This window comes from Prinia subflava, chromosome 18 (assembly GCF_021018805.1).
Source record: "Prinia subflava isolate CZ2003 ecotype Zambia chromosome 18, Cam_Psub_1.2, whole genome shotgun sequence".
In the NCBI taxonomy this organism is placed as follows: domain Eukaryota; kingdom Metazoa; phylum Chordata; class Aves; order Passeriformes; family Cisticolidae; genus Prinia; species Prinia subflava.
In genome coordinates, this window is record NC_086264.1 from 4,982,410 (window position 1) to 5,006,696 (window position 24,287).

A 24,287-nucleotide genomic window follows, 5' to 3' on the forward strand; every position below is an offset into this window, starting at 1 on the left:
CTTATTTTGACTTTCCAGTTTAAGAATTAAATACTTTCACTTTATGGAATGAAATGTGATTATTTCATTTAATGAAGAGGTTTCCCTAACATCCCATGAAAGAATTTTGACTAACTTGTATTTTATGATAAATTATTTGTTATTTAAGGATATGACTTATTCATTCTGTCGTGCTTATGGGGTTTTGCTGTGATCAGCCAGGTTTTGCCAGACTTCAAGGACTTGACTCGAAGGAAAATTCCTGTCTTTTGATGTTATGGATTCAAATTGTGCTCAAAGAGTGTTTGTGAGAATAACCTGGATTTAGTTTGAGCAGAGTTCAGGTGTTTCATGAGGTGCGGTGAAAGCTTCTGCTGCCAGATCCACACTCTGGATGCAGGTATATTTGAAAGGAAAACCCGCAGATATCCAGGGTTTTTCCAGGTGCTGAGATTGACAGTGCAGTGGCTGGCATCGTGCTCTTGCTGGACAGGAGTCCAGCTCCTGAAATGTTGCCTCTGGCACATGAAAGGAATACATAGTTCATGAAGCCTGAGCTGTCGTTTGTCACCTAAATGATGAGGCTTATGTCAAAATGTTTACATTGACAACGTACAGTAGGAGAGCACTGGAATCATGTATGCTTTGCAGAGAAATAGGGACTTTTCTTTTTTCACCTTTTTTTGATGTGCCTCTGCCTGAATTTCTACCTTGGGCAATTGTACTGAATTGTCTATACTCGGCTTAAAGTTTTTGTTCTTAAAGGCTTCTTTACACATTTTCTGATCAAACAAAGAATTACTCAGTAAAAGCAAATTAAAAGCTGCTTGATCTGTGTTAGAGACAATAAATTAACCGTAAGTAAAACTTCTTCTTGTAGGCATTTTTAACAATATTTTCACAATAAGTATCTTTCTTCAGTTGTGAAACAGTTAATCTCTCTTTCTTAAAACGAAAGGTACTGCTCACATTCTTGCTGAGTTAGTCCCCGGAATGTGAAGAATTGATTGGTGGTGCTACACCAGTAATGCTTTCTCTTTTCCGTTTTAGAAATATGCAACAGAAGAATGTTTCTTTTTTGAGCGTTTGGAATCCAATAACTATAACACTTACCGGTCACGGAAATACTCGGATTGGTACGTGGCACTGAAAAGAACTGGACAGTACAAACCTGGACCAAAAACTGGACCTGGACAGAAAGCTATCCTTTTCCTTCCCATGTCCGCTAAAAGCTGACTTCCATGGCAGATTCTGAGCATCAATGCCACACAGCGTTAAAGATGTTGCCTTTCCTGCTCCTCTCCGAAGTAGCCAAATAGAAGCAATTATTTGCTGATATTATAACTACTTTTGCAGATACCAGATTAAATCATGAATGTTTCATACTGTCCTTATATTTCTCTTTAAACCTATTGTGCCAGTGTGCGTGGACGTAAAACGACTTGCAGAATATATTTTCAGGATTAGTAACACTTCTGTTTTCTTCTAGGTACTTATGTATTTTATTTACCTTATGCTTGCTTTACGGAGTAGAGGAGAACAAACCTGATGCACACTCATAGCAATAATTACCTTTAAAAATAATTTATATCTTAGCTAATTAGAGAATAATTACATTCTAATAATTACTGACAAAGAAGTCCACGGATAACTGTAATATGCAACACTGCAATAATAATTCTAAATTATTACTGTAAGGAAATGTGAAATGTATTGCTCTCACATCATGTTTCTGTAGGAGTCAGGCAGCTCCCTGTGGTAGAGTTTGTAGAACAGGCCTGTGTAGACAGCTGGGAACTCCCTCATGGTTATGTCAATCCTATCAAACCCCTCCCGGTACCCAAACAGCAAGAGCTTGGCCACATTGCTGGTGATGGGTGTGGTGTTTTCCATCCTGGCCAGCTCCTCCAGGTCCATCCACTCACACCGAAGGCACTCGTGCTGGCAGAAGCTGATGTGGAAGGAGGAGGGCTCCATGCGGCAGATGATGTACATGTCTGACTTCCCAAAGGCTCCGGGGTGTTCGTGTTGCTGCCTGATGCTTAGGATGGACTTGAACTCTGACTTGATGCCAGTCTCTTCAAAAACCTCTCGAACTGCTGTGTCTCCTGGGTGGAAAGAGCAATCCTTACAATAATACATCTGAGAGTAACTTAGTACTCCCTAAACCTTTTGGAAAAGGGGAAAGCCTCTTACTCAGCATGTTCTCTGTTCTGTTTCATAAGGTTTTCAGAATGTAAGTCGGTTTTTCCAACACAAGGATAAGCTAATTTTTTGGTCCCCAAACAAAAGTAATTTCTGTGTGCCTTTCCTGTGTATATCCTACAGAATTACTTTGGTAATACTGTACAGGGTGTGGCTTGTAATGGACACTGATGGCTGCTGGGTCCACTGATCTGTTAATCCAACACAGCACTGCACTTTCTTTGCAGTCCTTTGGATCCCCATCCCTCTCCTTGCCCCTGCCCAGTCTCAGGTTCACACCCTGTGCAGCTGCACATTGTACTGATGTAAGAGCTCTTGATCAGATCAGTTTCACTGCACTTCACCCCAAGGGGTAACAAAATGGGTAAAACTCTTTTCAGAAAGTGAAAGTTGATGCCAGGTCATTTTCAAGACATACCTTAAGAGTCTGGTGACATTTCAAATATGCCACAGCACCAGAGCAGCACAGAGCCTGTTCTTGCAGGAAACATGGTGCATCTGTGCTGCACGTGTGCATTGTGTGTCCAGCCAGAGTGAGGTCAGTGCTGACATTCCTCACCACAAATGCAGCAGGAACTTTAAGTGTCTGCAGGGTCTGTGTGCTACAATTACAGCCAGAGAAACACCCATCCAGAACTCTTCCAGCGAGATTTTTCTTTTCAGTAACAAATTGAAGAGCCCCAAAGAAGTTTTTTAATATTCCACTGATTTCCCCAAAGTCTGCAGTTTTATCATAGTCAAGTCTAGTCCTACTTGCCTAGAGTAACTACTGGTAGGTTAAATACAGGCTTTTCCCAAATTAATGTAGCCTCCTGGTCATGTCTGGTTTGAGTGGTCAGCGTACAGAACTGTAGTGCAATGTTGCCTGCTCCTGTTAGTTAATTTTCAGTAAGGAATGTGTGTTGGCTTGCTTCCAAAAGCAAATGCATTTTAAAAGACTCATAGAGATTCACCATCCTGTGGAAGCTTCCATCTTTCCAAGTCAGAGGGGAACAAAGACATTTCAGGGATAGTTTCAGATATGGGAAATAGTAACTACCTGTGGCAGGTGGTTTTGTTAGTAGGCCAAGGGGCTGTGTTACACAGAAGTGAACTGAAATTGTGAGGAATGCTGAGGCAGGCTGTGGTTAAGAAAATTGCAGTCATGAGGGATTTCACTTAATCTTTGAGCTTTGCTTTTAGATGAAGTGTCATTTTCTGCTTCCCTTTTATTTAAATGTGTGTATGTATATATATAAATATCTAATGACAGTTAAACTAGAAGAAACACTAGGGCTGGAGTTTCAGAAATACTCAGATACAAAAATGTGTCTACTTTGCTTAATCTACATTATGAAACTTGGTGTCACTTGCATGAGTCAGTTGGCACTCATTTAAGTAGGCAGCCATGCATGTTGTCACTTCATGTAACCAAAGAATTTTAAGCATTGTAATTTTAATTTTTAATTGTAATTTAAAATTTAGTCCCTTGAGTGACTTGTGTTTTATAGTTTGATGTAAGAATGAAAAAGGAAAATTAGGCTCTATTATATTTTATGCTTCACTAATTTATATCTTCTTGTAATATAAGATGTGATGCAGAGAATTCTAATTTTTATTATTCTGTAGTTCAGAAGTGGCAGGAGGGAAGCTGTAAGAGACTTTTCTCCTGAGTGGTTTCAGTCCAGGCTCCAGCCATAATCTCACCTCTTAGGTAAGGGATGGCTGCTGCCATACTCAGTAGCAGTATCGCTCTGGGGAATCCCACTGGAATGCCAGTGCTGGTCATTTTTTGTTCCCTGGAGTACAGAAATCCTGCTGCTGCTGGCACTAGAAGTGAGGAGTCTGGCTAGACAACAGCAGTGGCATTTGGCATTCTTCTGAAAACATGGATCCATTTCACCACGTTACAGTGCATTGTCCAGCAAATATTTTTGATTTCCATCACCAGGTTTGACAGAAAGACTTAAAACATGACTCATGAGTTATAAAAACTAAACTCAGCCATACCATAGACAACCAGCAACTTTTTCCATGTATTGAAATAATAACTGTAATACAATCCTACCACACATTGTTGCAGGGAGACTGCTGAAACAGTAGGTATTTCTAAGGTATGGAACAGTCAGGAAATCTGGGTTCAACACACATCTTAAGTAACCAGCCTACGGATCACGATTTTAAGGGCTGAGATATAAGGAGAAAATAGCCACATTTTCTCTCTCTGCATAAACACCCTTGTTCATTCACCTGTGAAGATAAAACTGCAGCAGTGTTCATCATGTGCTGTGTTGGAGAGAAATGAGAAGTTTCCTCAAACCAGCGTTGTTTCCTACCAGAGAAGTGCCTCATGTTGCTGTTGGGAGTAGGTGCCCACAAGACTGAGGCCCTGCACTTCACCCTGGCCCTGTGCCAAGGAGCTTTTGGTCCAAAATAATCAAGTGAATGGGGTGGAAGGAAGCAAGTGCATTTATTTCTCTTTTGTGCATAAAAAGGGAGATACGGAAATTTTTGCTCAGTCCATCCCTGAGGTCACTGCTCTGGATTCTAGTGTGAGCTGAGAGCTCCCTGTTTCAGTTTTATTTGGGCTATACATGGATTACCTTAATCCTCTGCAGTTCTGGCTCATATTGCAGCATATCTGACCAGCCTACAAAAACTTAGCTGGCCTCAAGCACTCACTTAAAAGTGTGGAAAAGAGTAAATGTTACAAACACAAAATTTCTTTGTCCTGAACATGCTACCCTGTTACCATTAGGGTCCCAGGGTTGTGTCACTCCATCTATTCACCATTACTTCAAGGAAACAATCCATCACAGGAGCGACATTGGTCCTGCTGTATTTCAGTGGTATTCGTGTCTTTTTAGTGCTGGTGGCTGACCTGTTCTCATAGAACTTACCAATGTCTTCTCCTGGATTGGACAGACCTCCTGGAAATTTCCATGCGTTTACAGTCTGTATTGGAGGAAAAATCCATTAATGAAATAGCCTGTGTTGCACTCTTTAATACGAAGGAGACAATTAACAGGTAACTTTTTTGTTGTTGTTGAAGTGGCAGTATTGTTATTTTACAAATAGCAGTAAGTAGGAACTTGTTTATTCCTGCGATGATCAGAGACAGCTACAGTCTGTATGAACTATTGGAACAAAACACCTACTGACTGAAAATACAAACTGTATAACAGACTTTAGACAATGTTGCTGCTAGATAGAGTAGTTGATTATTAAAAAAAAGCTGCTATAGACTATATAATCTTACATTTAATCACTAATGTATTCCACTTCCATTGTTTTGGCTTTAAAAAATGTATATATATTTAATCTTACAAACAGGTATTGTGATTGTACTGTTCGATACTGCACTGGCTTTAAGATGTCTCTGTGTGTCTGTAATGATCATTTAGTGTAACGTGTCATTTTCATGGAATACAAGAAATGAGGGCTTGTGTGTGATTTATGTATAGAAACATTTATTGAATTGCAATAAAGTTCAGTACTAAAACGTGAAGTGGAGGCTTGGTGTTATTACTGTTATTACTGCTAAAGGAATCCCAGTCCCTGCACCTCTTGCAAGAGCACAGATTTGTAGGCTTTACCTTTACTTCTGTGTACTATTTCTTTCCCTGTTAAAAGTTTATGTAGGAAGAAGTTACTCGTCTCCTAGAAATAAATGCAGTAAAAAGGTACTCTGGCCCAAAAAAAGCTTTTTTTGTCTATGCAGCATAGCAGGAAAGCTGTGTGCTTTCCAGTGATTTGAAACCCTAACGACTACACTGGAAAATGATTTTTTCCTGGGCATTCTTAAAGGGCCTGGAGAGGAATTTAAAGTAATAGATTAAAAACAGTGCAGATGGAAAATACATGTAGTTGTCTATTGACTTTCAGATTTACTTTTAGTTCCTGGAAATCTTTGTGTGCTGTGGAATTGTCCTGTCACAATTAAACCCAAATAGCTCTTAAAATTCCAACAGCTGTTAAATTTATTTTTTTTTTACTCTGATATCTGTTTAAGATACTTACTAAAAGGTAAGCACACACATTTATATTTTCATGTATAAAAAGGTAAATAAATGTCGTGTTTCTAATGTTTACAATGTGGTGTTCTGTCCCTGTAGACTCTCTGGAGCTGCAACCACTTTTGGAGTCTACAGCATGAGAGGTAGATTTATGCTTTAATTGGTAATTGCTGAATGAAAGCCTGAAGGTCTTCCTACAGCTAAGTCCTCGACATTTTACTTTATTGTAAGTAAAATAAAATACAAAAATTAAAAATAAACATCTTCAATTACAGGAAACAAGTTCAGAGGAAGAGAAACCTTCACGAGACCCTTGTGTTTTGTGTTAGAAACTCAACATGTGGTATGATTGAACCTGCCTACGAAAGCACTCTCACTGCAGTTCATTAACTGTGTTGTTACTGTAATGAATTATGTTTTGGGTGCTGAGGAGAAAAGTCTTAGTAGCTGTTTCAGGAAAGACAGGAGAAGGCAGCCACTGAGATTCTGGCATGGTTTTAAGAGTATAAAATGAAAATTATGCATTCAAGTGTATTTCAGTCTACTTAGCTACGTTTTGATTGTTTCATGTTAGAAGTGCATTAATCTCACTCTCTTAGAGAGTTAGTGAGGTTTTAACATGAAACACTTTAACTTGTAAATGAAAGCATAATGGAGGCTAAATGTTTCTTGAAGGGAGTGGCACAGGCAGCAGCCACTGAGCTTTCTGCAGCAGCTGAGTAAAAACCTGGGTTAACCTGATAGGGGCTGGAAGACATTTCAGTGATGGATGTTCGGTGACCTCAAGCCACATCACACGAGCCACCCTCACCACAGCACCACTCTGGTCTGGCACCCTCTGTAGTGAGGGCGGGCGCTTCTGTGTGTGAGGAATTAAGGATCTTTACACCTGCTGGGCCAAGGTGGTCTCCAGGTCACAACCAACCATGCTACTCCCTGTTTAAAGTCACAGATATGCCTGGAATTCTGAAAACCAAACCAAATCAAAATCCTCTCAAATTCTGTTTTGATCCATGAGGATTTTCCAGAGGTCTGCACAGATCCAAAGACAAGATCAGGGATTCCTAGGTCAGTTAGAGGAGAAAACAGAAAACTCAAAGCAGGAAGGGTGCTTAGTTCTGCTGAATCAATCTGCAGTTATAATTTGCAACAAAGCTGTTGATTTTCAGAGTTGTTTTCTCTCCCCTCAATATGGAGTTCAGCAATCTGTAGATAGATGTGTTTAAGCCACTTGTAAAAGCAAGTAACTTTTAACTATCACAATTTTGGACTGGAATACAAATAAACATATTTTTGTCTTATACTACAGAATAGGCTTATTTAAATGAACCACACTATTTTGTAATCCTGTAACAAACATACCTTATTTCTGTCTTGTACAACCAACACTTTTCCAGTGCTTTCATCTAGAACAGCACCTGGTAATAGAAAGAATATTGAAAAAGAGGAAGTGTGGACAATGTCATTCAATCCTAATAACCAAAATTTAACATGTTTTAATAAAGCATAGCAAACCCCTAATGTACAGTTAGCAAGGTTTGTATGGATGAATCACAAAGTGATTTGTCAGTGGAAAACAAATGCACAATAAAATATCAGAAAAAAGTTAAGTATCCCATATAAAAATTCAAAGTTGGCAGCACCAAGATAAATAATTGCAACATTTAAGTTCCAGATTAGACACGAAAAGAAAAACTTGCTTGTGTTAATATCAGAACTAAAGAATGCAAGATCAAGGGTTACCCAAACAATCTGGCAAAGCTATTCCCTTCAGCAGGGATGTGCCTGTAATCTTCTTCAAATAACAGAGAATTTTCCAGTGACTCTGGCTGAGAAGCCACCCTTAAGGGGGACAAATTTTTCTCCAGTGAAATTCATGACAAAGCCCCCACCTGCTGTAGTGAAGATTTGAGTGTTTTTGCATTAACAATACACCAGGTTTAATACTCTGGGCTGACTGTACAGATAATGTTCAGCTGTGTGACTGTCTCTGAACTTGCACTACTCATGACAGGAGCTGCACCATAATCTGAGTCAGCTTCTTAATCAAAAAGTGTTGCTTCCAAGTGGAAAAGTGACACTTGCACTTGATGAAAAACCTGTCTGACTGAGAAGTGCAGCTTTTCCTTATGTCCTCATGCTCAGCCCATGACTTTCTCCCGCAGATTACAAGTTTTCCTACTTTCTGGAACCCAGAAAGTTCATGTTTAGCTTTCATGTTTAATTATGTCATACTCACTGGTCATACTTTAAAAATGTCCTTCCCTGAAAACAGGTATTTTTCTCAGATTTTAAAGAGTGCTGTGGTGAGCAGGATGAGTGCTGTGGTACAACTTACCAGGATCTTTTCCACATCAGTCAAGCACGGCTTTCAAATTAGAGGTTAATGGTAACAAAATGCTTATGTCATTTTACAGCAGGAGGAGGAGGATACAGGCATGTCTGTGATGATGTGCATTTAAAATGATATGAGGAACTATACCCACAGGAAGGAATTATTAAGGAGTGAGTGTCCAGCTAAAAACATCCTGTTTTTTAATAATACATGGCAGAGTTATGGGTAGGAGGATATTTCAAAGATGAAGTACCAGTCTTCTTTTAAGATATGTGAAAGGACATGCTTTACGAGGGTAGTCACACATCTGCCTCCCTGTGGCTTGTGACTTTATGATTTCATTCCTCCCATAAATATTTAGCAGTGTCCAAGTTCAACTACTGTAATGATTAAAAGAGGCAACAAAAGGAAAGCAGGAGGAACTTTGTGATTAGAGGATCTGTGTTCTAGAAAAGCCATTCCTCAGCCAAAGGGTTTGCTGAGAACAGGGTGGGCTGGTGAAGGCAGGAAACTGCCATTTGAATCAAACAGAATGTGTGTGCTGTCCTCTGTTTCCCTGAAACTGAAGCCTGTGAATGTAATTTTTGGCAATGAAATTCCCAGTGAGGTGATCAGAATCTCTGCTGGGGGATACCTAAATCCAGAGCAAGAAGAAAGCAAGCACACTAACAGGATTTGCTGCCTGGTCTCATGTTCCCTCACTGGGCCACACCTGGTTGGCATCAGTGACATTAGAGTCTAACTGCCCTGAACTGTGGTTTTTGAAACTCTCTTGCTACAAATGTGGCACCTGGAGCTTTAAATCATCCAATGCCAGGATGACTTTCTGGAAAGGTTTATACTTGAAACCAAACCAAATAATCACTGTTACAATACCACTTGGTTTTGAATGTTCTCTTTTGGAGAATAGGCAAGAAAAGCATTGAAAAAATAAAAAGGAATCCCTTAGATAACTCCAGATAATGAGTAATGGAGGAGAAAAATATCTTTATCCTGTTTTATTTATGACTGATGTAAAAATGCATGGAAAGATGTTCAGTGTTGAGAAGCATTTGTCACCCACAGACTGAGTGGCAAACACCACTGCCTGCACTGTAAGCATCAGCAGACAGGAACAGGTATTTGTAAAACAACTTGGGAACTATTTTAAAGTCACTTTTCATAAGTGGCTTATCAAATCTCCACCTCCATCCTCCTGTGCAGTTTCATAGTAATGCAGCTGCTCATTTGAGATTTCCCTAAGTGCTAGGACTGGCCAAGGCTGATGATCCTATGTGTGTGTAGGCTCTCCTTCCTGGAGTCCTTCAACTCCAAGGACTTTGTTTCAACAAGTGGATTAAGCTGGTAGCAATGCAAATAACAGCTGTGTTGTAAGGCTTGTAGACCATGTGAGGGGGAAGAAAATGCCTGTCACTTTTCTTCCTCTTCTTTTACTTTCCTTCCCCAGCTTGTCCTCTCATGCCACTGTTGCGTGGCGTATTTACAAACACGTCACTTTCTGGATGACAGGTCACCTCCTCGGAGGTGGAGAATTTTGGAAATGCTTTTTAAAAACATGTTAATCACTTCATACACCAGAGACTCCTCTGTATCTTTACACATGTGGAAAATCCTGCTGCCTACAAAAGGATGTAGTCACTTAGCTGGAAGACACATCACATATTCCACTATTTCTAAACAATAATGGCCAAGCCCAATGAGTAACATTTGCTACTCTCTGCTTGGCCACTCTCATCCAGTCTGGTAAAACATGACCTGACCCTGCTTATTCACACCTTTGTCATCACTTGGCTGCATGGTCCTGAGGCACAAGCCCTGGCTGTGCTGCGTTTGCTGTGTGGGAAATTCCAGACAGGAGGAAAACCAGCTGCTGGTCTACTTGGCAATGAGACTCGCTACCTGTTCCCTGTTCCTGTGCTGGCTTCCTGCTGGCCAGCCAACCACTCTCCCGTTTTCAAGATACTCACAGGACTGACTCCTGCATTTCACTGACTGGCCACAGCTTTGAAATAGAGACTCTCACCAGAAAATTGATTTTATTTACTGCAGACACGTTCTGTAATACTTTTTGGTTAGGGAATAAAGAAAGCCTTGTGTTTGACCCCCTCTTGAATATCCGTATTTAAATACTTTATATTTCAATAAAATGATTTAAAAATGGAATGGAGCCTTTCCACTACCCAAGATCTCCCTCCTAAAGTAGAAAGATAAGGGAACAAACCTACCAGGTGGTATCCATGCTGCTTAGTGTATTTTTGGGATGTGTTCCAGATCCACTGACAGTGAGTAGAACAAAGGACAAAAATAGCCCACACAGCAGTCATTAATTCACACTTGTTAACCTGCCTAGAATGCTTTCCTGAAGTATTTACATCCTTTAAAGAAAATCCCAATAATGACTAAAAGCGTACAGGTGTGTAGCGAAGAACACCTACATTACATGTTGCACAATTTTAAAATCCATGCAATAAATTATGAAATTTGTATAACTGCACTTACTGACATTTTCTTTGAAGTTTTTTTCTTACTTGCAGAGTGCAGTGTTTTGAAGCACAGCTGCAAATTCTGCTCTGAAAATACATTTTTAAATATTTGCAATTCTTTCAGAGTTATGATTTTTCTTATAGCTCTTTCCGATGCCCACCACGGTCACAACTCATCTCTTATGTGATTTTCTTTCAAGCAGCACTTTCAGCTGTGCAATACCTACTTCTCTTTCACTTAGGTTTCCTCACAAGGAGTAACCCGGTGCTTCTGCAAGGAGAATGCACTGTCCTGCTCCAGTTTAATGCCACATACTTTAATGGTGAGGTTTCCATACCTCAGGAAAACATGCTCCAACATGTCCATTGTCAAACTCCAAGGCAGTCTTCAGCATCCACCCTGCCCTCTGCTGGCCTGGGAACCGAAGACTCCCACTACGAATGGCAGTAGCACTGTTTGGTAATTCAAGGGTTTTTTTCCCCCCAAACGCCCTTCCACCTGACCTGCTGCTGCACAGAACAAACCATCTTTTGTGAGTTCTTCCTAAACAGATTTTTCAAATTGCTGTTTATGGGCCTTAACACCACTTGGTGGAGAAATAACACCCCACGGAGTCCCTGCAAGCCAAGGACAAACAAGTCAGGGTTGCAACTGGAGAGATTTGCTCTCCCCAGACTTGTAATTTCTGTGTGTTAATGTAACCCTTAACCAGTACATGAGGAGTCCAAACCAATCTCCAATTACAAATAACTGAGCGATGGGATAGGTAATGGCTTATCTGTGGAACTCTGCTGAGTGCGAGAACAAAACCACTGGAATTTGGTGAAGCTAACTTCAAGGTGATGGTAGTTTCGGCTCATCATCAGTCCCTTGTGCTGTACTATATGAAAAAATAGGGAAACCTTAACTAGTTCCTTGGAAATTTTCTCAGTTATGGAACAACTTACTGTGGTCTAGATGGGTAAGAGTATGACATTTGTTTGGTTTTTTTTGTAGAATATGTTTGGATTAAAGACTTCTAAGCACAGCTTAGATCAGCTTTCAGACCATTGCAATTTAGGCTAATAGTCACTTTAGCTTCTGAACAATCCCTGTTGGGTCAAGTTTTCTGCATTTACAGACATTAACTTCAACAGTTTAGACAAATATACGTATTAAGCACACAGAGCAGAGAATTGCTTTTTTCTCTATGCTGGAGGTTACTTGTTCACTCCAAAAGCCAGCTGGTTTTCACATGCTGGTTGTACAGAGGAACAATTCCTATTGAACAGCCTCCTAAGAGCTCCTTCATGCCTTTCTGTGGGTGCAACCACTCCCATAACTCACCTGCAACCCCCACCTGGTGTGTGGCAAACCCCGGCAGCCTGCTGGGCCCCTCTCCCAGCCACAGCGTCAGGGTGGACGAGCCCTGCTCAGCGTGGTGGAAAGCAAAGCCTTGGGAAGCAGCCACTGCCACAAGGCTGCTCTGGAGGATGGGGACACGTAGCCAGACAGCAACACGGCCTTCATCCCGCCACTGAGACACAGACTCTGCAAGAGAGGGAAGTGAGGAGGGTCAGGGTCCCCTTTGCCCTCAATCCGTGTTGTTTTGAACTTTACACACTATAGCCGTCGGTAATGTGCAAAAACCTGTACTTTCACATCATTTGTCACAGGGTAAAACTATGGCTGGTGTGAGAAACTCTCCAGCAGTCTCAGACGCTGCCAGCTTGACTTTTTACATGGTACAGCTTGGTGTTCACGTGCAAAATGATGGCTTTCACACTTAGGGTCTGCCATGAGAAACAGGGGACACTACTCTTCTAGAGTGCTGCATCCAGTTCTGCATGCTCACAAGGAAGATAAGGAACTACTGAAGTGCGTCCAGCAGAAGCCACAAAAAGGATGAGAGGTCTGGACTGTCTGTGAGGAGAGACTGTAGGAGCTGGGCTTGTTCAGTCTGGAGATGAGTCTCAGATAAGACCACATTGATCCATCCGAATGTCTCAAAGGTGGGTGCCAAGAGAATGCCAGACTCTTTTCAGTGGTGCCCAGTGATGGGACAAAGAGCAATGGCCATAAACTGAAACACCTGAAGTTTCATCTCAACAAGAGGAACAACTTCACATGGAGAGCGGCGGAGCACTGAACAGGCTGCCCAGTGGGGGAGTGGAGTCTCCTTCTCTGGAGACATTCCAAATCCACCTGCTGTGGTTTCTCACTCCTGTATCACCTGCTGCGGGCGATCGGGCTGGACGATCTCCAGAGGTCCCTTCCAACCCTAATTATTCTACGGTTCTGTGAACGACCTCTGCTTCCTCCTGTCAGCGCCCCTCACCTCCGGGCCCCGGCTCAGGGGCTGGGAGGGGAAGGCGGCGGCGGAGGGCGCCCCCTGGCGGGCCCCCGCCGCCCCTCACACACCGCCCCCCGCCCGCCCCCGGACTCGGGACCCCCGCCCGGCACTTGCCCCGCAGCCACCGGCCGAAGGCGGCCCGCTCCAGCCGCGGGGAGCCGCGCACCTCGCCCAGGTCCACGCTCACCCCCCCGAACTTGTCCGGCCTCACCCGCAGCCCCGCCAGGGCCGCGCAGCCCCGTGCCCTCCGCAGCGCCCGCCACGGGCCCGCCATGGCGCGGAGCACGGAGGAGAGCGGCCGCCCCCGGGGCGGTGCTGGCCTCTGCTCCGGAACTGAACTGCGCCGGCCGCGGGCAGCATGTCCGCCTCCTCTTCCCGAAGGAAGAGCAAGGGGCGCCCAGCTTCGGGCGGCGGCTCCCCGCGGGATGCTCCCCTCGGAGCTGCCGAGGGCGGGCCGCTGGCGCTGCGTGTCGCCGACGCCGTGGAGGCAGGTATGGGGTGCGGGAGGCGGGGACGGGCAGCCCCGGCCCCGGCTGCCCCAGCCCAGCGCGCTGAGGGCGCCTTGTTTGAATCGAGTCCCTGCCCAGCTGCGCTCCTGGCGCCTCAGGAAGGCCGGGACCGGGGGGGGGGGATGTCTATCAGTCTAAGGCCCATGAAACCTACTCTTATCCCCGTGGAAGGGTGCCGCGGGAGCGAAATCGCGGTGGAAGGGGCAGTACCGAGCGGCAGCGTGGGACCGCCCGGGTTCCAGCCCCGCCGGCGGCACCTCCCGGGGGTCCGCGCTCCCCTCAGGGCAGGCGGCGTGAGGTTGTGCTTCCCGGGGGGCGCGGGGAAACGCCGGGTTTACTGAGGGGAAGGGAAGAAAAAAATTCTTTTTTCTTTTTTCTTTTTTTTTTTTCCCCTCCCGAAAACAATGGCAAAGGGGATGACAAAGTCCCGAAGATGCTGCGCAGAGCGCTGGCGCAGCTGTCGCTGAGCAGCATGAAATCTGCGGATCTCTGCATAGGGAGGCCGGCCCTGCTCACCTCTGCTGATGGGCGGCAGGAGGTGAGACCCTTTCTTGACCCTCTAAGTGCATTTGCCGTGCTGTTAGCCTGTTCCTGTCGTACTCAATGGAACCAGCATGGATCATGCATTGAGAAAGATGTTGAATGTGTTTTTCCATGTTTTCTACACTGTAGGTGCATCTGTATTCTCCATATTAGAAAAAATCCATGCAGCTGATTTTTTTCTATAAATTTTTAAGTCATGTGTGAATAAGCGTGTTATATATCTTGCATAAGCACACACATCTATTTTACTTACAAATAAAGTATATAGTTATTTGCTCATCTTTTTTTCACTGATGTGCATAATTTCTAATTAGCACAGTGTATGCTTTTGAGTCATCTGCAGAATGTGTAGAGTCCTGGTGGAATTTTTTATTGCATTTGTAGGCAAAATATAACCCCTTCAATTTTTAAAGTGTCTTAGATGAAATCTTAAGAACTCACTGCCCCATGTGTCTTGCTCAGTGGAAGCAGGTTTTAACCTAATCCTTCACATTAGAGCATTGCTTACCTTGACTGGAAACAAGAGGAGCAAGACCTCGACTGACAGATGTTGGCTTTGAAAACTCTTCCTAGGTCTGTACTGCTTGGCCCACCACAGGCTTCCCAGGGGGGAAAATTGGGCTGGGTGAAACCACACAGAAGAACCTGAAAGTAAATCCAGGTGATGCCGTCACTGTACAGCCTGTGACTGGTGCAGTCATCCAGGCAGAGGAAGTTAATGTAAAGTTGAGGTATGGAACTTGTTATAACCTGCTTGAGGTTTTTATTCAACCACTTCCCTTCAAAGTTTGTAATTTTCTTATCATTTCATAGAGTTGGCATTTGGATTGTTGCAGAGTCTGATTGTAGTTATTTCCTAAATAAAGTTACTTTACAGTTACTTTTTAAAGTGTCCTAGCACTTAAATTAACATCACAGTTCCCAGGCAGTCAGTTGCAGGTTTTTTTTCATGAAGAAATTCTTCCTGATGTCCAGAGAGCCAGTTTCATGTAAGAAGCAAGAACAAAAATGATTAAAAGAATAAATTGAAGTCCCAATGTTCAAGTGCTTCCTAGATGTCTTAGATGGTTTACAGGTGTACTTCATTCTCTGCAAATTAAACACCTCCGGGCAGTGCTTGTATGTATAATTTAGCTTTTCCTCCACTTAAAAGAATCAATCCTCAACTCCAGACCCCAACAACATAGCTATGTTCTTACTCATACCCAGGAAAGGCTATGATATATTAAGAGGTGTCCTCTAAATTGACTTGATACACCTGTTTTCCATCAAGTTGCTTTCTTGAGCCTTAAAATCGAGGAACGGCTTTCATTTGCAGGCTTAGGGCTCCCCCGTTTGTTCATACTTGCAGCAGCTGTGCCTGCTTTAAATGCCTTTGGTGCCACAGCTTTTCAGCATACAGGTGTGAGTGCTTACAGAAGTTGTGGACTTTCATCTGCAGAATGGATGAAGTGAGTCTTAGCTCTGAGTGAGTTAACTAAATTATTAGATAATGCTTTGTGAGAAAGCTTGGAGTATTTTGATAGGGGGTGTGTAAGTGCTCAAGTCACTGTTTTAGTCAATAAATGTTGTTTATATGTGTTTACAAGGCTGAGAGAGATGTGCCTGATTTAAATTCTTCTCAATTCAGTACCTGTAGCAATGATTATTGTGCCTGGACAGGTGAGATGCCTGCATTACGTATTTCTGATCCTAAGAAATGATAAATACAATTTAGGATTTTGTTTATTACCACATTTTAAACTAGCCCCAAAAACTAGGCAAAACTAGCCCCAGATTAAATAGGTACACTTCTTTTGTTACTATGTGTTTAATATCTTCAGAGTTAAGTCCATATGATATGAAGACTCTGAAGTGCTGTGGACTGTGGTTTTGTTTTCAAGTGCTTGGAAAACCACTTTTTTCCCTTCCTACCACAGGGACAAAGATGCTACCGTTAATGCTGAGGAAATGTCTGTCTGTCTGCTGAGAAACCTTGGTATGAGTTTTGCTGCTTCTCTTTTGACTGTTCAACTTTTGTAGTTCTTGATACAAGAGCAGTTTCCTCTTATGGTCTTAATCAAGGGCTTATGGCAAAATAGGGTATGTTACTTTGTTCACACTTTGTTCAGGGATCTATCTTGGGCTAACTAATTATGTCATGCTGCAAATATCTAATTTGCATTAGTTGTGGTTCCGTGTCCCTGACTATTACTTGTATTGCTGGCTCAAGGTGGGAGTGTTCAGCACCCATTGACAGCCTTCAGGCTGATACTGTGGTGCACTTGAGAGTTTACTTTGCACTGTGAGGAAAACAGTTCACTGCTGTGCATTGATAACAAGTTAAAGGATTAATGTGAACTTGAAATCCAAGTCTCTGAATCCCTTTTTCTATGTGGGTGGTAAATAAAGTTGCTCTTCATTGTACATAAGTAAGGCAAAAAAGCAAAGTAAGTTATTCAAGGTAGTGAATACAAAATTTTTACTTCTTACCATGCTAATTCCAAACTCCGCCCTTTGTATAAAATTTAAAAAGCTGAAATTAATGATAGCTTTATGTATGGGAGATTACATATGATACTGACAAACATTAATCCAGTAGAGTCTACCTGTGCACAAAAGGATCATTCAAAGAATCTGAAATTACCTTGTAATTACCTTTTGTTATGTTGATTTATAGCACTTTCTAAGCTTCCTGATAAAGAATTATTCTTTTGCAAGAATGTCTGAGTGTTAATTGCTGCCGAAGTAGATTGAAATAGCATCATCTCTGTCTTTTTTTTTTTCTTTAATCTTCTCATAGATGGGAAAATAGTCCTGCCAGGAAACCTCTTGGCTTTCACTTACTATGGCAAACTTTGCAACATTGTGGTGATGAAAGTGAAGGGGACTGACGGTGCGGAGCTGATTGCCCAGGGCAGCGCCATTCCGGGTGATTCCAATGAGCCAGACCTTGAGAGATCTGATTTGGAGAACAGTGCCTTAGACTTGTCCTTACAGCTCACTAGGATGGACATTGGTGACAGTCCAGAGGCTGCCTCCATGAGCACCCCGAGCAAAGCCATGGATCCAGGTTCACCAGTCACACCCAGCACTCCAGACTCCAGGCCTGGTGACAAAACCTTCAGCAGGGGAAATGGTGCAGACCTTACCCAAGATCTGCAGTTGGCAGGGGAAGGCAACCCTGAGGGACTCCCACTAACTGGCAAAATCGGAGCAATGAGCAATACAGATTGTTTTTACTTCATTTCCTCAAGAACTAAAATTAATTTCATTGAACCAAGAGCCAACGTAGGAGAGGATGGCGAGTGTGAGTCCCAGCTCACCTATGACATGATAGGAGGCTTAAGCAGCCAGCTCAGAACTATTAGAGAAACTGTTGAACTGCCCTTGAAGCAACCTGAACTGTTCAAGAGTTACGGTATGATGCCTGAGAGTTGACTTTCTTCATTAACTTTCTTCTTTAATGTGACTTTTTTTTTTTTTAAACATTAACTACTCCAGGATTATGCACCAAATTTTATGTAACTGGTAAACTTGTGTGTCCAAACAATGTCAAACTGCTTTATAATTACATGTATGGATCCTGTGAGGATGTTCTGGTTAGCCTGTGTGAAAAAAAGTTGAGCAGGGAAGAAGTGTGTGTCTGTACCAAAATTCAGGCATGCATGAGCAGAATTTATAGCAAATAGGAAAGACTTCTGTACTTGGACACTTGAAAGGTGCAGTTGTTGGTGTTGTCATAAGATTTTTTGTTAGTAGACTCAGTTAATCATATCTTTTAAATGGAGAAAAACTCAGATTAGTGCTTCTGCTATTTTTATCTCCCTGTGTGTTCCTGCAAATTTTTAAGGAGGTCTTTTGAGGCTCTTTACTCAAACTGCTCAGTGTGTTCAGTGTGGATTTACAGGGTCGAAAACCAAATATGGTTAGTGTTGCCATACGTAAAGTTATAGCTAATATTTATAAAAATTTGGAAGATTTTTGTGACTCTGTGCTGTGCATTTATGACAAATGTCTATGAACCTTGTTGAAGTGTGCATTGCTGTGAGACAGAGCTCTTTTATCTATAAATATTTCTTTACTTCCTTGTCTTGGAGGCCCTTTATTTCTCTATCTGACCTCCTCCCCCCACATGCTTGAGAGAGGAGGTGATTTCAGTGGGGACGGTTTCCACAGCACACAGGTGGCTGTTTCCTGGCCATGATCCACAGGTGTCAGTGAGGTGGTGTGAGGTATCTCCAGTCACGAGTGGTCCAGCTCCATTTAGTCCAACCCCAGCATCACCACGTGGTTTTGTGGTAGCAGAGTTTGCTTCAGCATGAGTGTTCTTCATACCTAATCTCTAAAGCTTGAGCAGATTCTCTACTAATCACATGATGGATGATGATGTTTTCTCAGCAGTTACAAACCTTTAGCCCCCATCCAAACATTGGGAGTCCTTGTCTCCTCACAAGCAGTGAGGCTGGAGCTGAGGTGAGCCTGTGTCCCACAGCCCCGTGTATTGCCAGTGCCGGAAACGCCACAGGAGGGAGCTGCACATACTTTAATGGACTGGTGCAAAGGAACCTGTCTGTAGAGATGCTTTTATTTTTATCCTTTGTCAGAGGGCAGATAATTTTTTCTCTTTTCCAGTTTATTAGTTTCTAAGATTTGGACTTGCCCTTGAGGTATCATTCCCTCTCTGATTCCCATTCTCACCTGGTGTTTCTTTGGTTATGTTTCAGCAGTGTCTTTTGGGCTGGGGTCAGGCCTTTGTCAAACATTTGTCTCTGCTTTTTGCTTTCTAGTTTTTCAAATTCCGGTTTTGGCTTTTATGCCCATCTAATTTGGCTTTGCTGGTCTGAAACTTTCTTTGGTGGGCTCTTTACCTGGGATCACAGTACTGTTTCTTGCAGTTTATCTGTATTTTCTGTCCAGCTTCAACTATACACAGCAGTACCTTGTTCTTCCAAAGTCCTATATGTTCTATGCCTGAATGTTTCAGTCTCTTTGGCTCTTAATGTGTGCCATTAAATAGGTAGATTCATCCTTTTAATGTGTGTTTTTCATCATCTTGTAAGCATTCTTAAACCAAGCCTCACAGGATTTCTAGAACCTTGTGGCGTGTTGAATAGAAGTTGTTTTCTGATGTGGGAAATTTGTTTTAATGACACTGTAAGAATCATGAATAACTGAAAGTGTATTCATGGACATTAGGTAGTCAGTCTAGTAATTTTTTTGAGAAAACACAGTGAAGATTATAATAAACTACTGAAAATAGAATTATTGAAATAGGGGATTTTAATGAGAGTCTTTTGTACATTAAAAATAAAAAATGTACATGTATGTCCCATTTAAGAGTGATCTTTTCCCTGAAAGCCTAATTCATCATAATGACACGTCTGTTACAGGAATTATTACTGAGGTCAGGTTAGTGTTGGTAGTAACAGGGACAGTGACATGTGCAAGTGCAGGCTGGGCCTGGCATTTATCACCAGTAACTTCTTTTCTCTGTTTGCCTGCATGTGCTTGTCCCTAGGGATCCCTCCTCCTCGAGGAGTGCTGCTCTATGGCCCTCCAGGAACTGGGAAGACCATGATTGCCAAGGCCATCGCAAACGAGGTTGGCGCTCACGTTACCGTCATTAATGGCCCTGAAATCATAAGCAAGTATGTCGACCTTCTTAATTTTCATTAATTCTCTAAATATATTAGCCCAAAATATACCCTGGCATCTGTCCATTGTGGAGGGATGTAGTATTTGCTGTGGGTTACCTGCCCAAGAGTCAAAAACAAATGAGCAAGGGTTCTCTCAAGTCAGGCTTATGTTTCTTGTATTAAAAGAGGCTTATTGGACTTGGCCAGGAAATTTGTGTAAGGCATGGACTGAATTAAAGAGGGGATTAAAACTGCATCTGCAGTTGCCTGTAAGTTAGTTGTGCAACAAGAAGAGGAACTCATTAAAGCATATTTGCAGTTGAGGTGACACTGCACACACTGATGTCTCCAGAGAAGTAATTTTTTTGTTGGTCTCCAGAAATGTAGATAAAATTGTTTCTAATGCAGAAGAGAAGCAGTTCCCTTTATCTCTAATGATTCCAACTTTGCCTATGCTCCATTTCATCTTAATTTCTGGTCCTAGTGGAAATAAAGATTATTGCAGATTTGCTTAGACTTCAGGACTTTGAAAGTGTGCGCTGCGGCTTTTTGTAATTTAGGAGCAGTAATTTTCCAAGTTGCCTGGAAAGGACAAAAACCCCAAGTTTTTTATTAAAATATTTTAATTCTCACAGGTTTTATGGGGAGTCTGAGTTGAGGTTACGTCAGATATTCGCTGAGGCTTCTCTCTGGTAAGTTCCTTTGGAGAATTTTCTTTTTTGCAGTATCGGTTCCAGCCCTAGTGTTCTTATAAGAAAAATATTTGCAAGAAGCTTTGAATTGTGACTTTTTTTCATCCAGTGCTTTTTAAAAGGAAATAAATTTGTTTATATAGAGCAGGAGGAAAGCAGTGAAATTTTAGGATGCCTCTTAAATCTTCTGGGCACTGCCCTTTTTAAGGGGTGTTAGGGATGGTGCCAAATTGCTCGACCTGTGTCATTAGTGCATTGTGTGCTTATTTCAGTAGATGGAAGCATGAGCCAGAGTTTCCTCAGGATCCAGATTTTCCTCTAGTTTTTTGTCTTTGGAGGTCAGCTCTAAATGACTTGGTGTTGGTACTGGATATAGCATTCCTCTGGAGTAGGGTGGCATCTTGCCCAAATTTGTTAGACCTGGCTAAGGCAGACTTTAGACTTTCATGTGACTGGTGTTTATAGTACATTAGCAAAAGACTATTGCATACTGAAGGTATTAGTTGCCTAATATATTTTTCATTTTAGTTTTCTCTCTGAGTAACACTGTATAGAAGATTGAAACTTCCAGTTACCTAAAGGAGTGGGATGGTTGTTAATTTTTGTTGGAACTGGACGTTTTCCATGAATAGCTTACCTCTGCCTTGGTATTTCAAATCTTCCCAAGCACCTTAACATTTTTTTCCTTTATTTTTTCCCCCTCAGTCGCCCCTCAATTATATTTATAGATGAGTTGGATGCACTCTGTCCAAAGAGAGAAGGGGCTCAGAATGAAGTGGAAAAGAGAGTTGTTGCTTCATTGCTGACGTTAATGGATGGCATTGGCTCAGTAAGTTGAATCTAATGGGACAATTAATGTACATGGGGACTCACTGGACAAAATAATATTGTTTCTACAGTGGAGCCAATTTCAGATGTATCACTTGTGAGGAAGGAAAGCAGACTTAGGTGATATTTTGTAGAATAATCTAATGCTTTTTTGGATGCTAAGCGGAGGATGTAGGAGAGAAATGTCTCCTGAAAGCTTAGTTTAAAAGGAAGTAGGTTTCTTCCATTCACTGCCTTTTCTCCCCCTCTTGTAGTTTTGGAGATCAAACTGAAATTTCAGTGATAGCCCATCATTGAGCTAAACCAGGTATTTTTACTTGCTCTGAAATCAAAGTCATCAGAATACTTCTGGTGATATGCAGGCTGTATGATTAAAGGCAACAGCAGCTGTTTCAAGATTGCCAGAGTAGTGTGTAGGGCATAAACAAAAGCCTAATAAAGAAACAGTAAATTTAATTGACTTGAGTGAATTATGGACTAAGCCCATAAAGTTTGGCAATCTCTCATCTATTATTTTATGATTATTAGCAGGAAAGATGAAAGAACTCTGTCCAGAGTATGAAAATAAATTTCTTCTGTTTATGTAATCTGCAAGTTTCTCATATTTTTCCTGCATGGCAGTTTGAGTTGCCCAGTCTGGAATTGTTCACAGGCAGAACATATTTTCTGGTGGCAAAGGCTGATGGATATTCTTCCTGAAAAGACTGCTTCATTCACAAAAAGAGAATGACATTACAAGAGACCTCCTAACTGATCTTGCCTCACTGTAAAAGTGAAGAAGCAGAGCTTGAGGAAATTGGTTAACGTTTTTGATCTTGCTTTTTCTGCTGGGCCTACAGGAAGCTTTATAATGTCCTGTCTCTGCTGGGTTTGATACCTGAACTGATTTGTTTCCCAACCTTGTTTATTCAAGGTCTGCTGATACCATTTTGTTCTTTTGCCAATGCTGCGTTTTAGTTTAAGCCCTTCTTTTTCTCTGCTTGGTTCTTACTTTCCTGATTTAGGAAAGCAGATTTGTGAGGATTAAAGTGGGAGTGCCTCTTGTATTATCTGTTTGATATTTAATTGTATTTTTAAAGTAATATTTTGTGTTGTTTGACACCTTCAGGAGGACAGTGAAGGGCAGCTGTTGGTCCTTGGGGCCACCAATCGCCCTCATGCCCTGGATGCAGCACTGCGCAGGCCAGGGCGTTTTGATAAGGAGATAGAAATTGGAATTCCCAATGCCCAGGACCGTCTGGACATTCTCCAGAAGCTTCTCAAGAAGGTTCCCCATTCACTCACAGCAGAGCAGTTGGCACATCTGGCTGATAGTGCACATGGTTATGTGGGTGCAGACTTGGCAGCCTTGTGCAAGGAAGCAGGTAAGCCTTTTTTTATCTTAATTAGGGTATTAATTTACTGTTAGTCTCTTTATTAAAGAAAGAAAAAAACTGCAGTCTGTACTAACAGCTTTTGAAACACTGAGGTTTTATTAATTTTTGTGTCAAAGAAAACATAGCCAAGTGTGTCTCTTCCCAGGCAGATGGAAAAATTCTTTGAATATTAATAAATTTAAAAATGCAGTGGTAACATCAATAACCCTGGGGAATCCCCCATGCCATTTCTAGGATCTTAGACAGCTTGCTCTCTCTCAGTAAACCAATGGTTTTGGGAGTTAACTAACATCCCTAAGAGTTCTTCTACTCTCTACACAACCCCTTGCACACAAAAATCCTGTTTCTCTGGCTGCACAGCTTGTCCTGCAGGTCCTTGTTCCCAGGATGTGGAGGCTGTGGGCCTCAGTGGTGTTTTCTGTGTCTCCCATCATGTTTTGTGCCCGTATTCCATTTTCCTGCAGGTGAGGAGCTGCTGGCAGGGGCGACGGTGCTGTGCACACCTGGCTGACGTTGTGCAGTGGAGCTGAGAGCTGCAGGGCATGCCCTCAGCTGGGGGCTGGAACGTGGCCCTTGGCCTTGGGAACAGGCATAGCCCTGCAGAATTATCCATGCATTGTACAGCCAGGGTTCAGTATGTTCCAGGGAATGCTTCGGCATGAGTTCACTTCTGTTTTCATTGGATTAAATAGTGCAAGTACGCTCTATCAGTTCCTAGGTTTTGCTAGAGTGCGTCTGCACAGTTCAAGTGTTGGAGCTTAGATCAGCCCCTGAGTAGCCCTTTAAAGCAGCTCAGTCAAAATATGACTGTCCAGCTCTGCTTACACATATTTGCTGCCTTGTATTTCACAAATACATTTGCTGCATGTGCTGCTTACTTTTGTTTCCCTTGGCACCGGGACAGCTTCCTCTGGTAGTGGCACAGAGCATGGATAATTCTTGTAATGGAACTGACTGCAAAGATGACAGATGTTCATTAGGGGTGATGGCACCTGGAACAGGAAGGTCTTTGCTTGCCAGCTTCCAGAATTTTTAAGGGATAGTTCTCAAATAGGAATTTGTGGAGTTTTTATGGACAAAGAAGAAAAAAATAGATGAGATCATTTGTTCTCTAGCGCTTTCCTCTTGGCTTCAGATGTGTTTTAAGCTCTATTTTAAGTTAGAAAACATAATTATTTTTACTGCTTGTATATATTTGTTAAAAATAAGAGATAAACTTCCTTTTTTTTTTCTTCCCGTGTTTTTGGAAGCCTGTCAGTCTGCCTGTGTCTCAGTACTCAGATAGTAAACACTTAAACTAATGTAGTCTCAAGTTCTGAGTGAGAAGTGTTGTGGTTTCAATTCCAAACATGGCCCAGCTGAGGCTTTTACTAACACATGTGCAGATGGAT

General features: G+C 42.1%; 3 protein-coding genes across 4 annotated transcripts in view; 2 read left to right on the plus strand and 1 right to left on the minus strand.

Moving 5' to 3' along the window:
• The window catches only part of FGF2 (fibroblast growth factor 2), a 42,578-nt gene extending 41,264 nt beyond the window's left edge, over positions 1 to 1,314 (plus strand). For both annotated transcript variants that reach the window (XM_063415287.1, XM_063415288.1), the window contains one exon: positions 1,030 to 1,314. In XM_063415287.1, coding sequence (XP_063271357.1) covers positions 1,030 to 1,215 — 186 coding nt within the window. In that variant the 3' untranslated portion in view covers positions 1,216 to 1,314. The remainder of the gene's footprint in view (positions 1 to 1,029) is intronic.
• Positions 1,315 to 1,547: 233 nt separating this feature from the next.
• Positions 1,548 to 13,604, minus strand: NUDT6 (nudix hydrolase 6). Its single transcript, XM_063415286.1, has 5 exons — positions 13,445 to 13,604; positions 12,325 to 12,528; positions 7,542 to 7,597; positions 5,064 to 5,118; positions 1,548 to 2,087 (listed from the first exon to the last, which is right to left on the minus strand). The coding sequence occupies exons 1-5, from the start codon at positions 13,602 to 13,604 to the stop codon at positions 1,699 to 1,701; spliced, it is 864 nt and encodes a 287-aa protein (XP_063271356.1). The 3' UTR covers positions 1,548 to 1,698.
• Positions 13,603 to 24,287, plus strand: part of AFG2A (AFG2 AAA ATPase homolog A) — a 170,069-nt gene continuing 159,384 nt past the window's right edge. Inside the window, 10 exon segments of the mRNA XM_063415283.1 lie at positions 13,603 to 13,678; positions 13,681 to 13,821; positions 14,253 to 14,377; positions 14,956 to 15,113; positions 16,302 to 16,360; positions 17,165 to 17,782; positions 19,883 to 20,012; positions 20,636 to 20,692; positions 21,398 to 21,521; positions 22,629 to 22,884. Of these exon segments, the coding sequence (XP_063271353.1) occupies positions 13,603 to 13,678; positions 13,681 to 13,821; positions 14,253 to 14,377; positions 14,956 to 15,113; positions 16,302 to 16,360; positions 17,165 to 17,782; positions 19,883 to 20,012; positions 20,636 to 20,692; positions 21,398 to 21,521; positions 22,629 to 22,884 (1,744 nt within the window).

What these genes read in the sequence shown, in the direction of transcription:
- NUDT6 (XM_063415286.1), bottom strand. Translation starts at nt 13,604, where the DNA reads ATGGCGGGCCCGTGGCGGGCGCTGCGGAGGGCACGGGGCTGCGCGGCC. An exon ending in CTTCGGCCGGTGGCTGCGGG is followed by an intron (nt 12,529 to 13,444) that starts GCAAGTGCCGGG and finishes CCTCTCTTGCAG; the next exon opens with AGTCTGTGTCTCAGTGGCGG. An exon ending in CAATCCAGGAGAAGACATTG is followed by an intron (nt 2,088 to 5,063) that starts GTAAGTTCTATG and finishes CTTTCCACCCAG; the next exon opens with GAGACACAGCAGTTCGAGAG.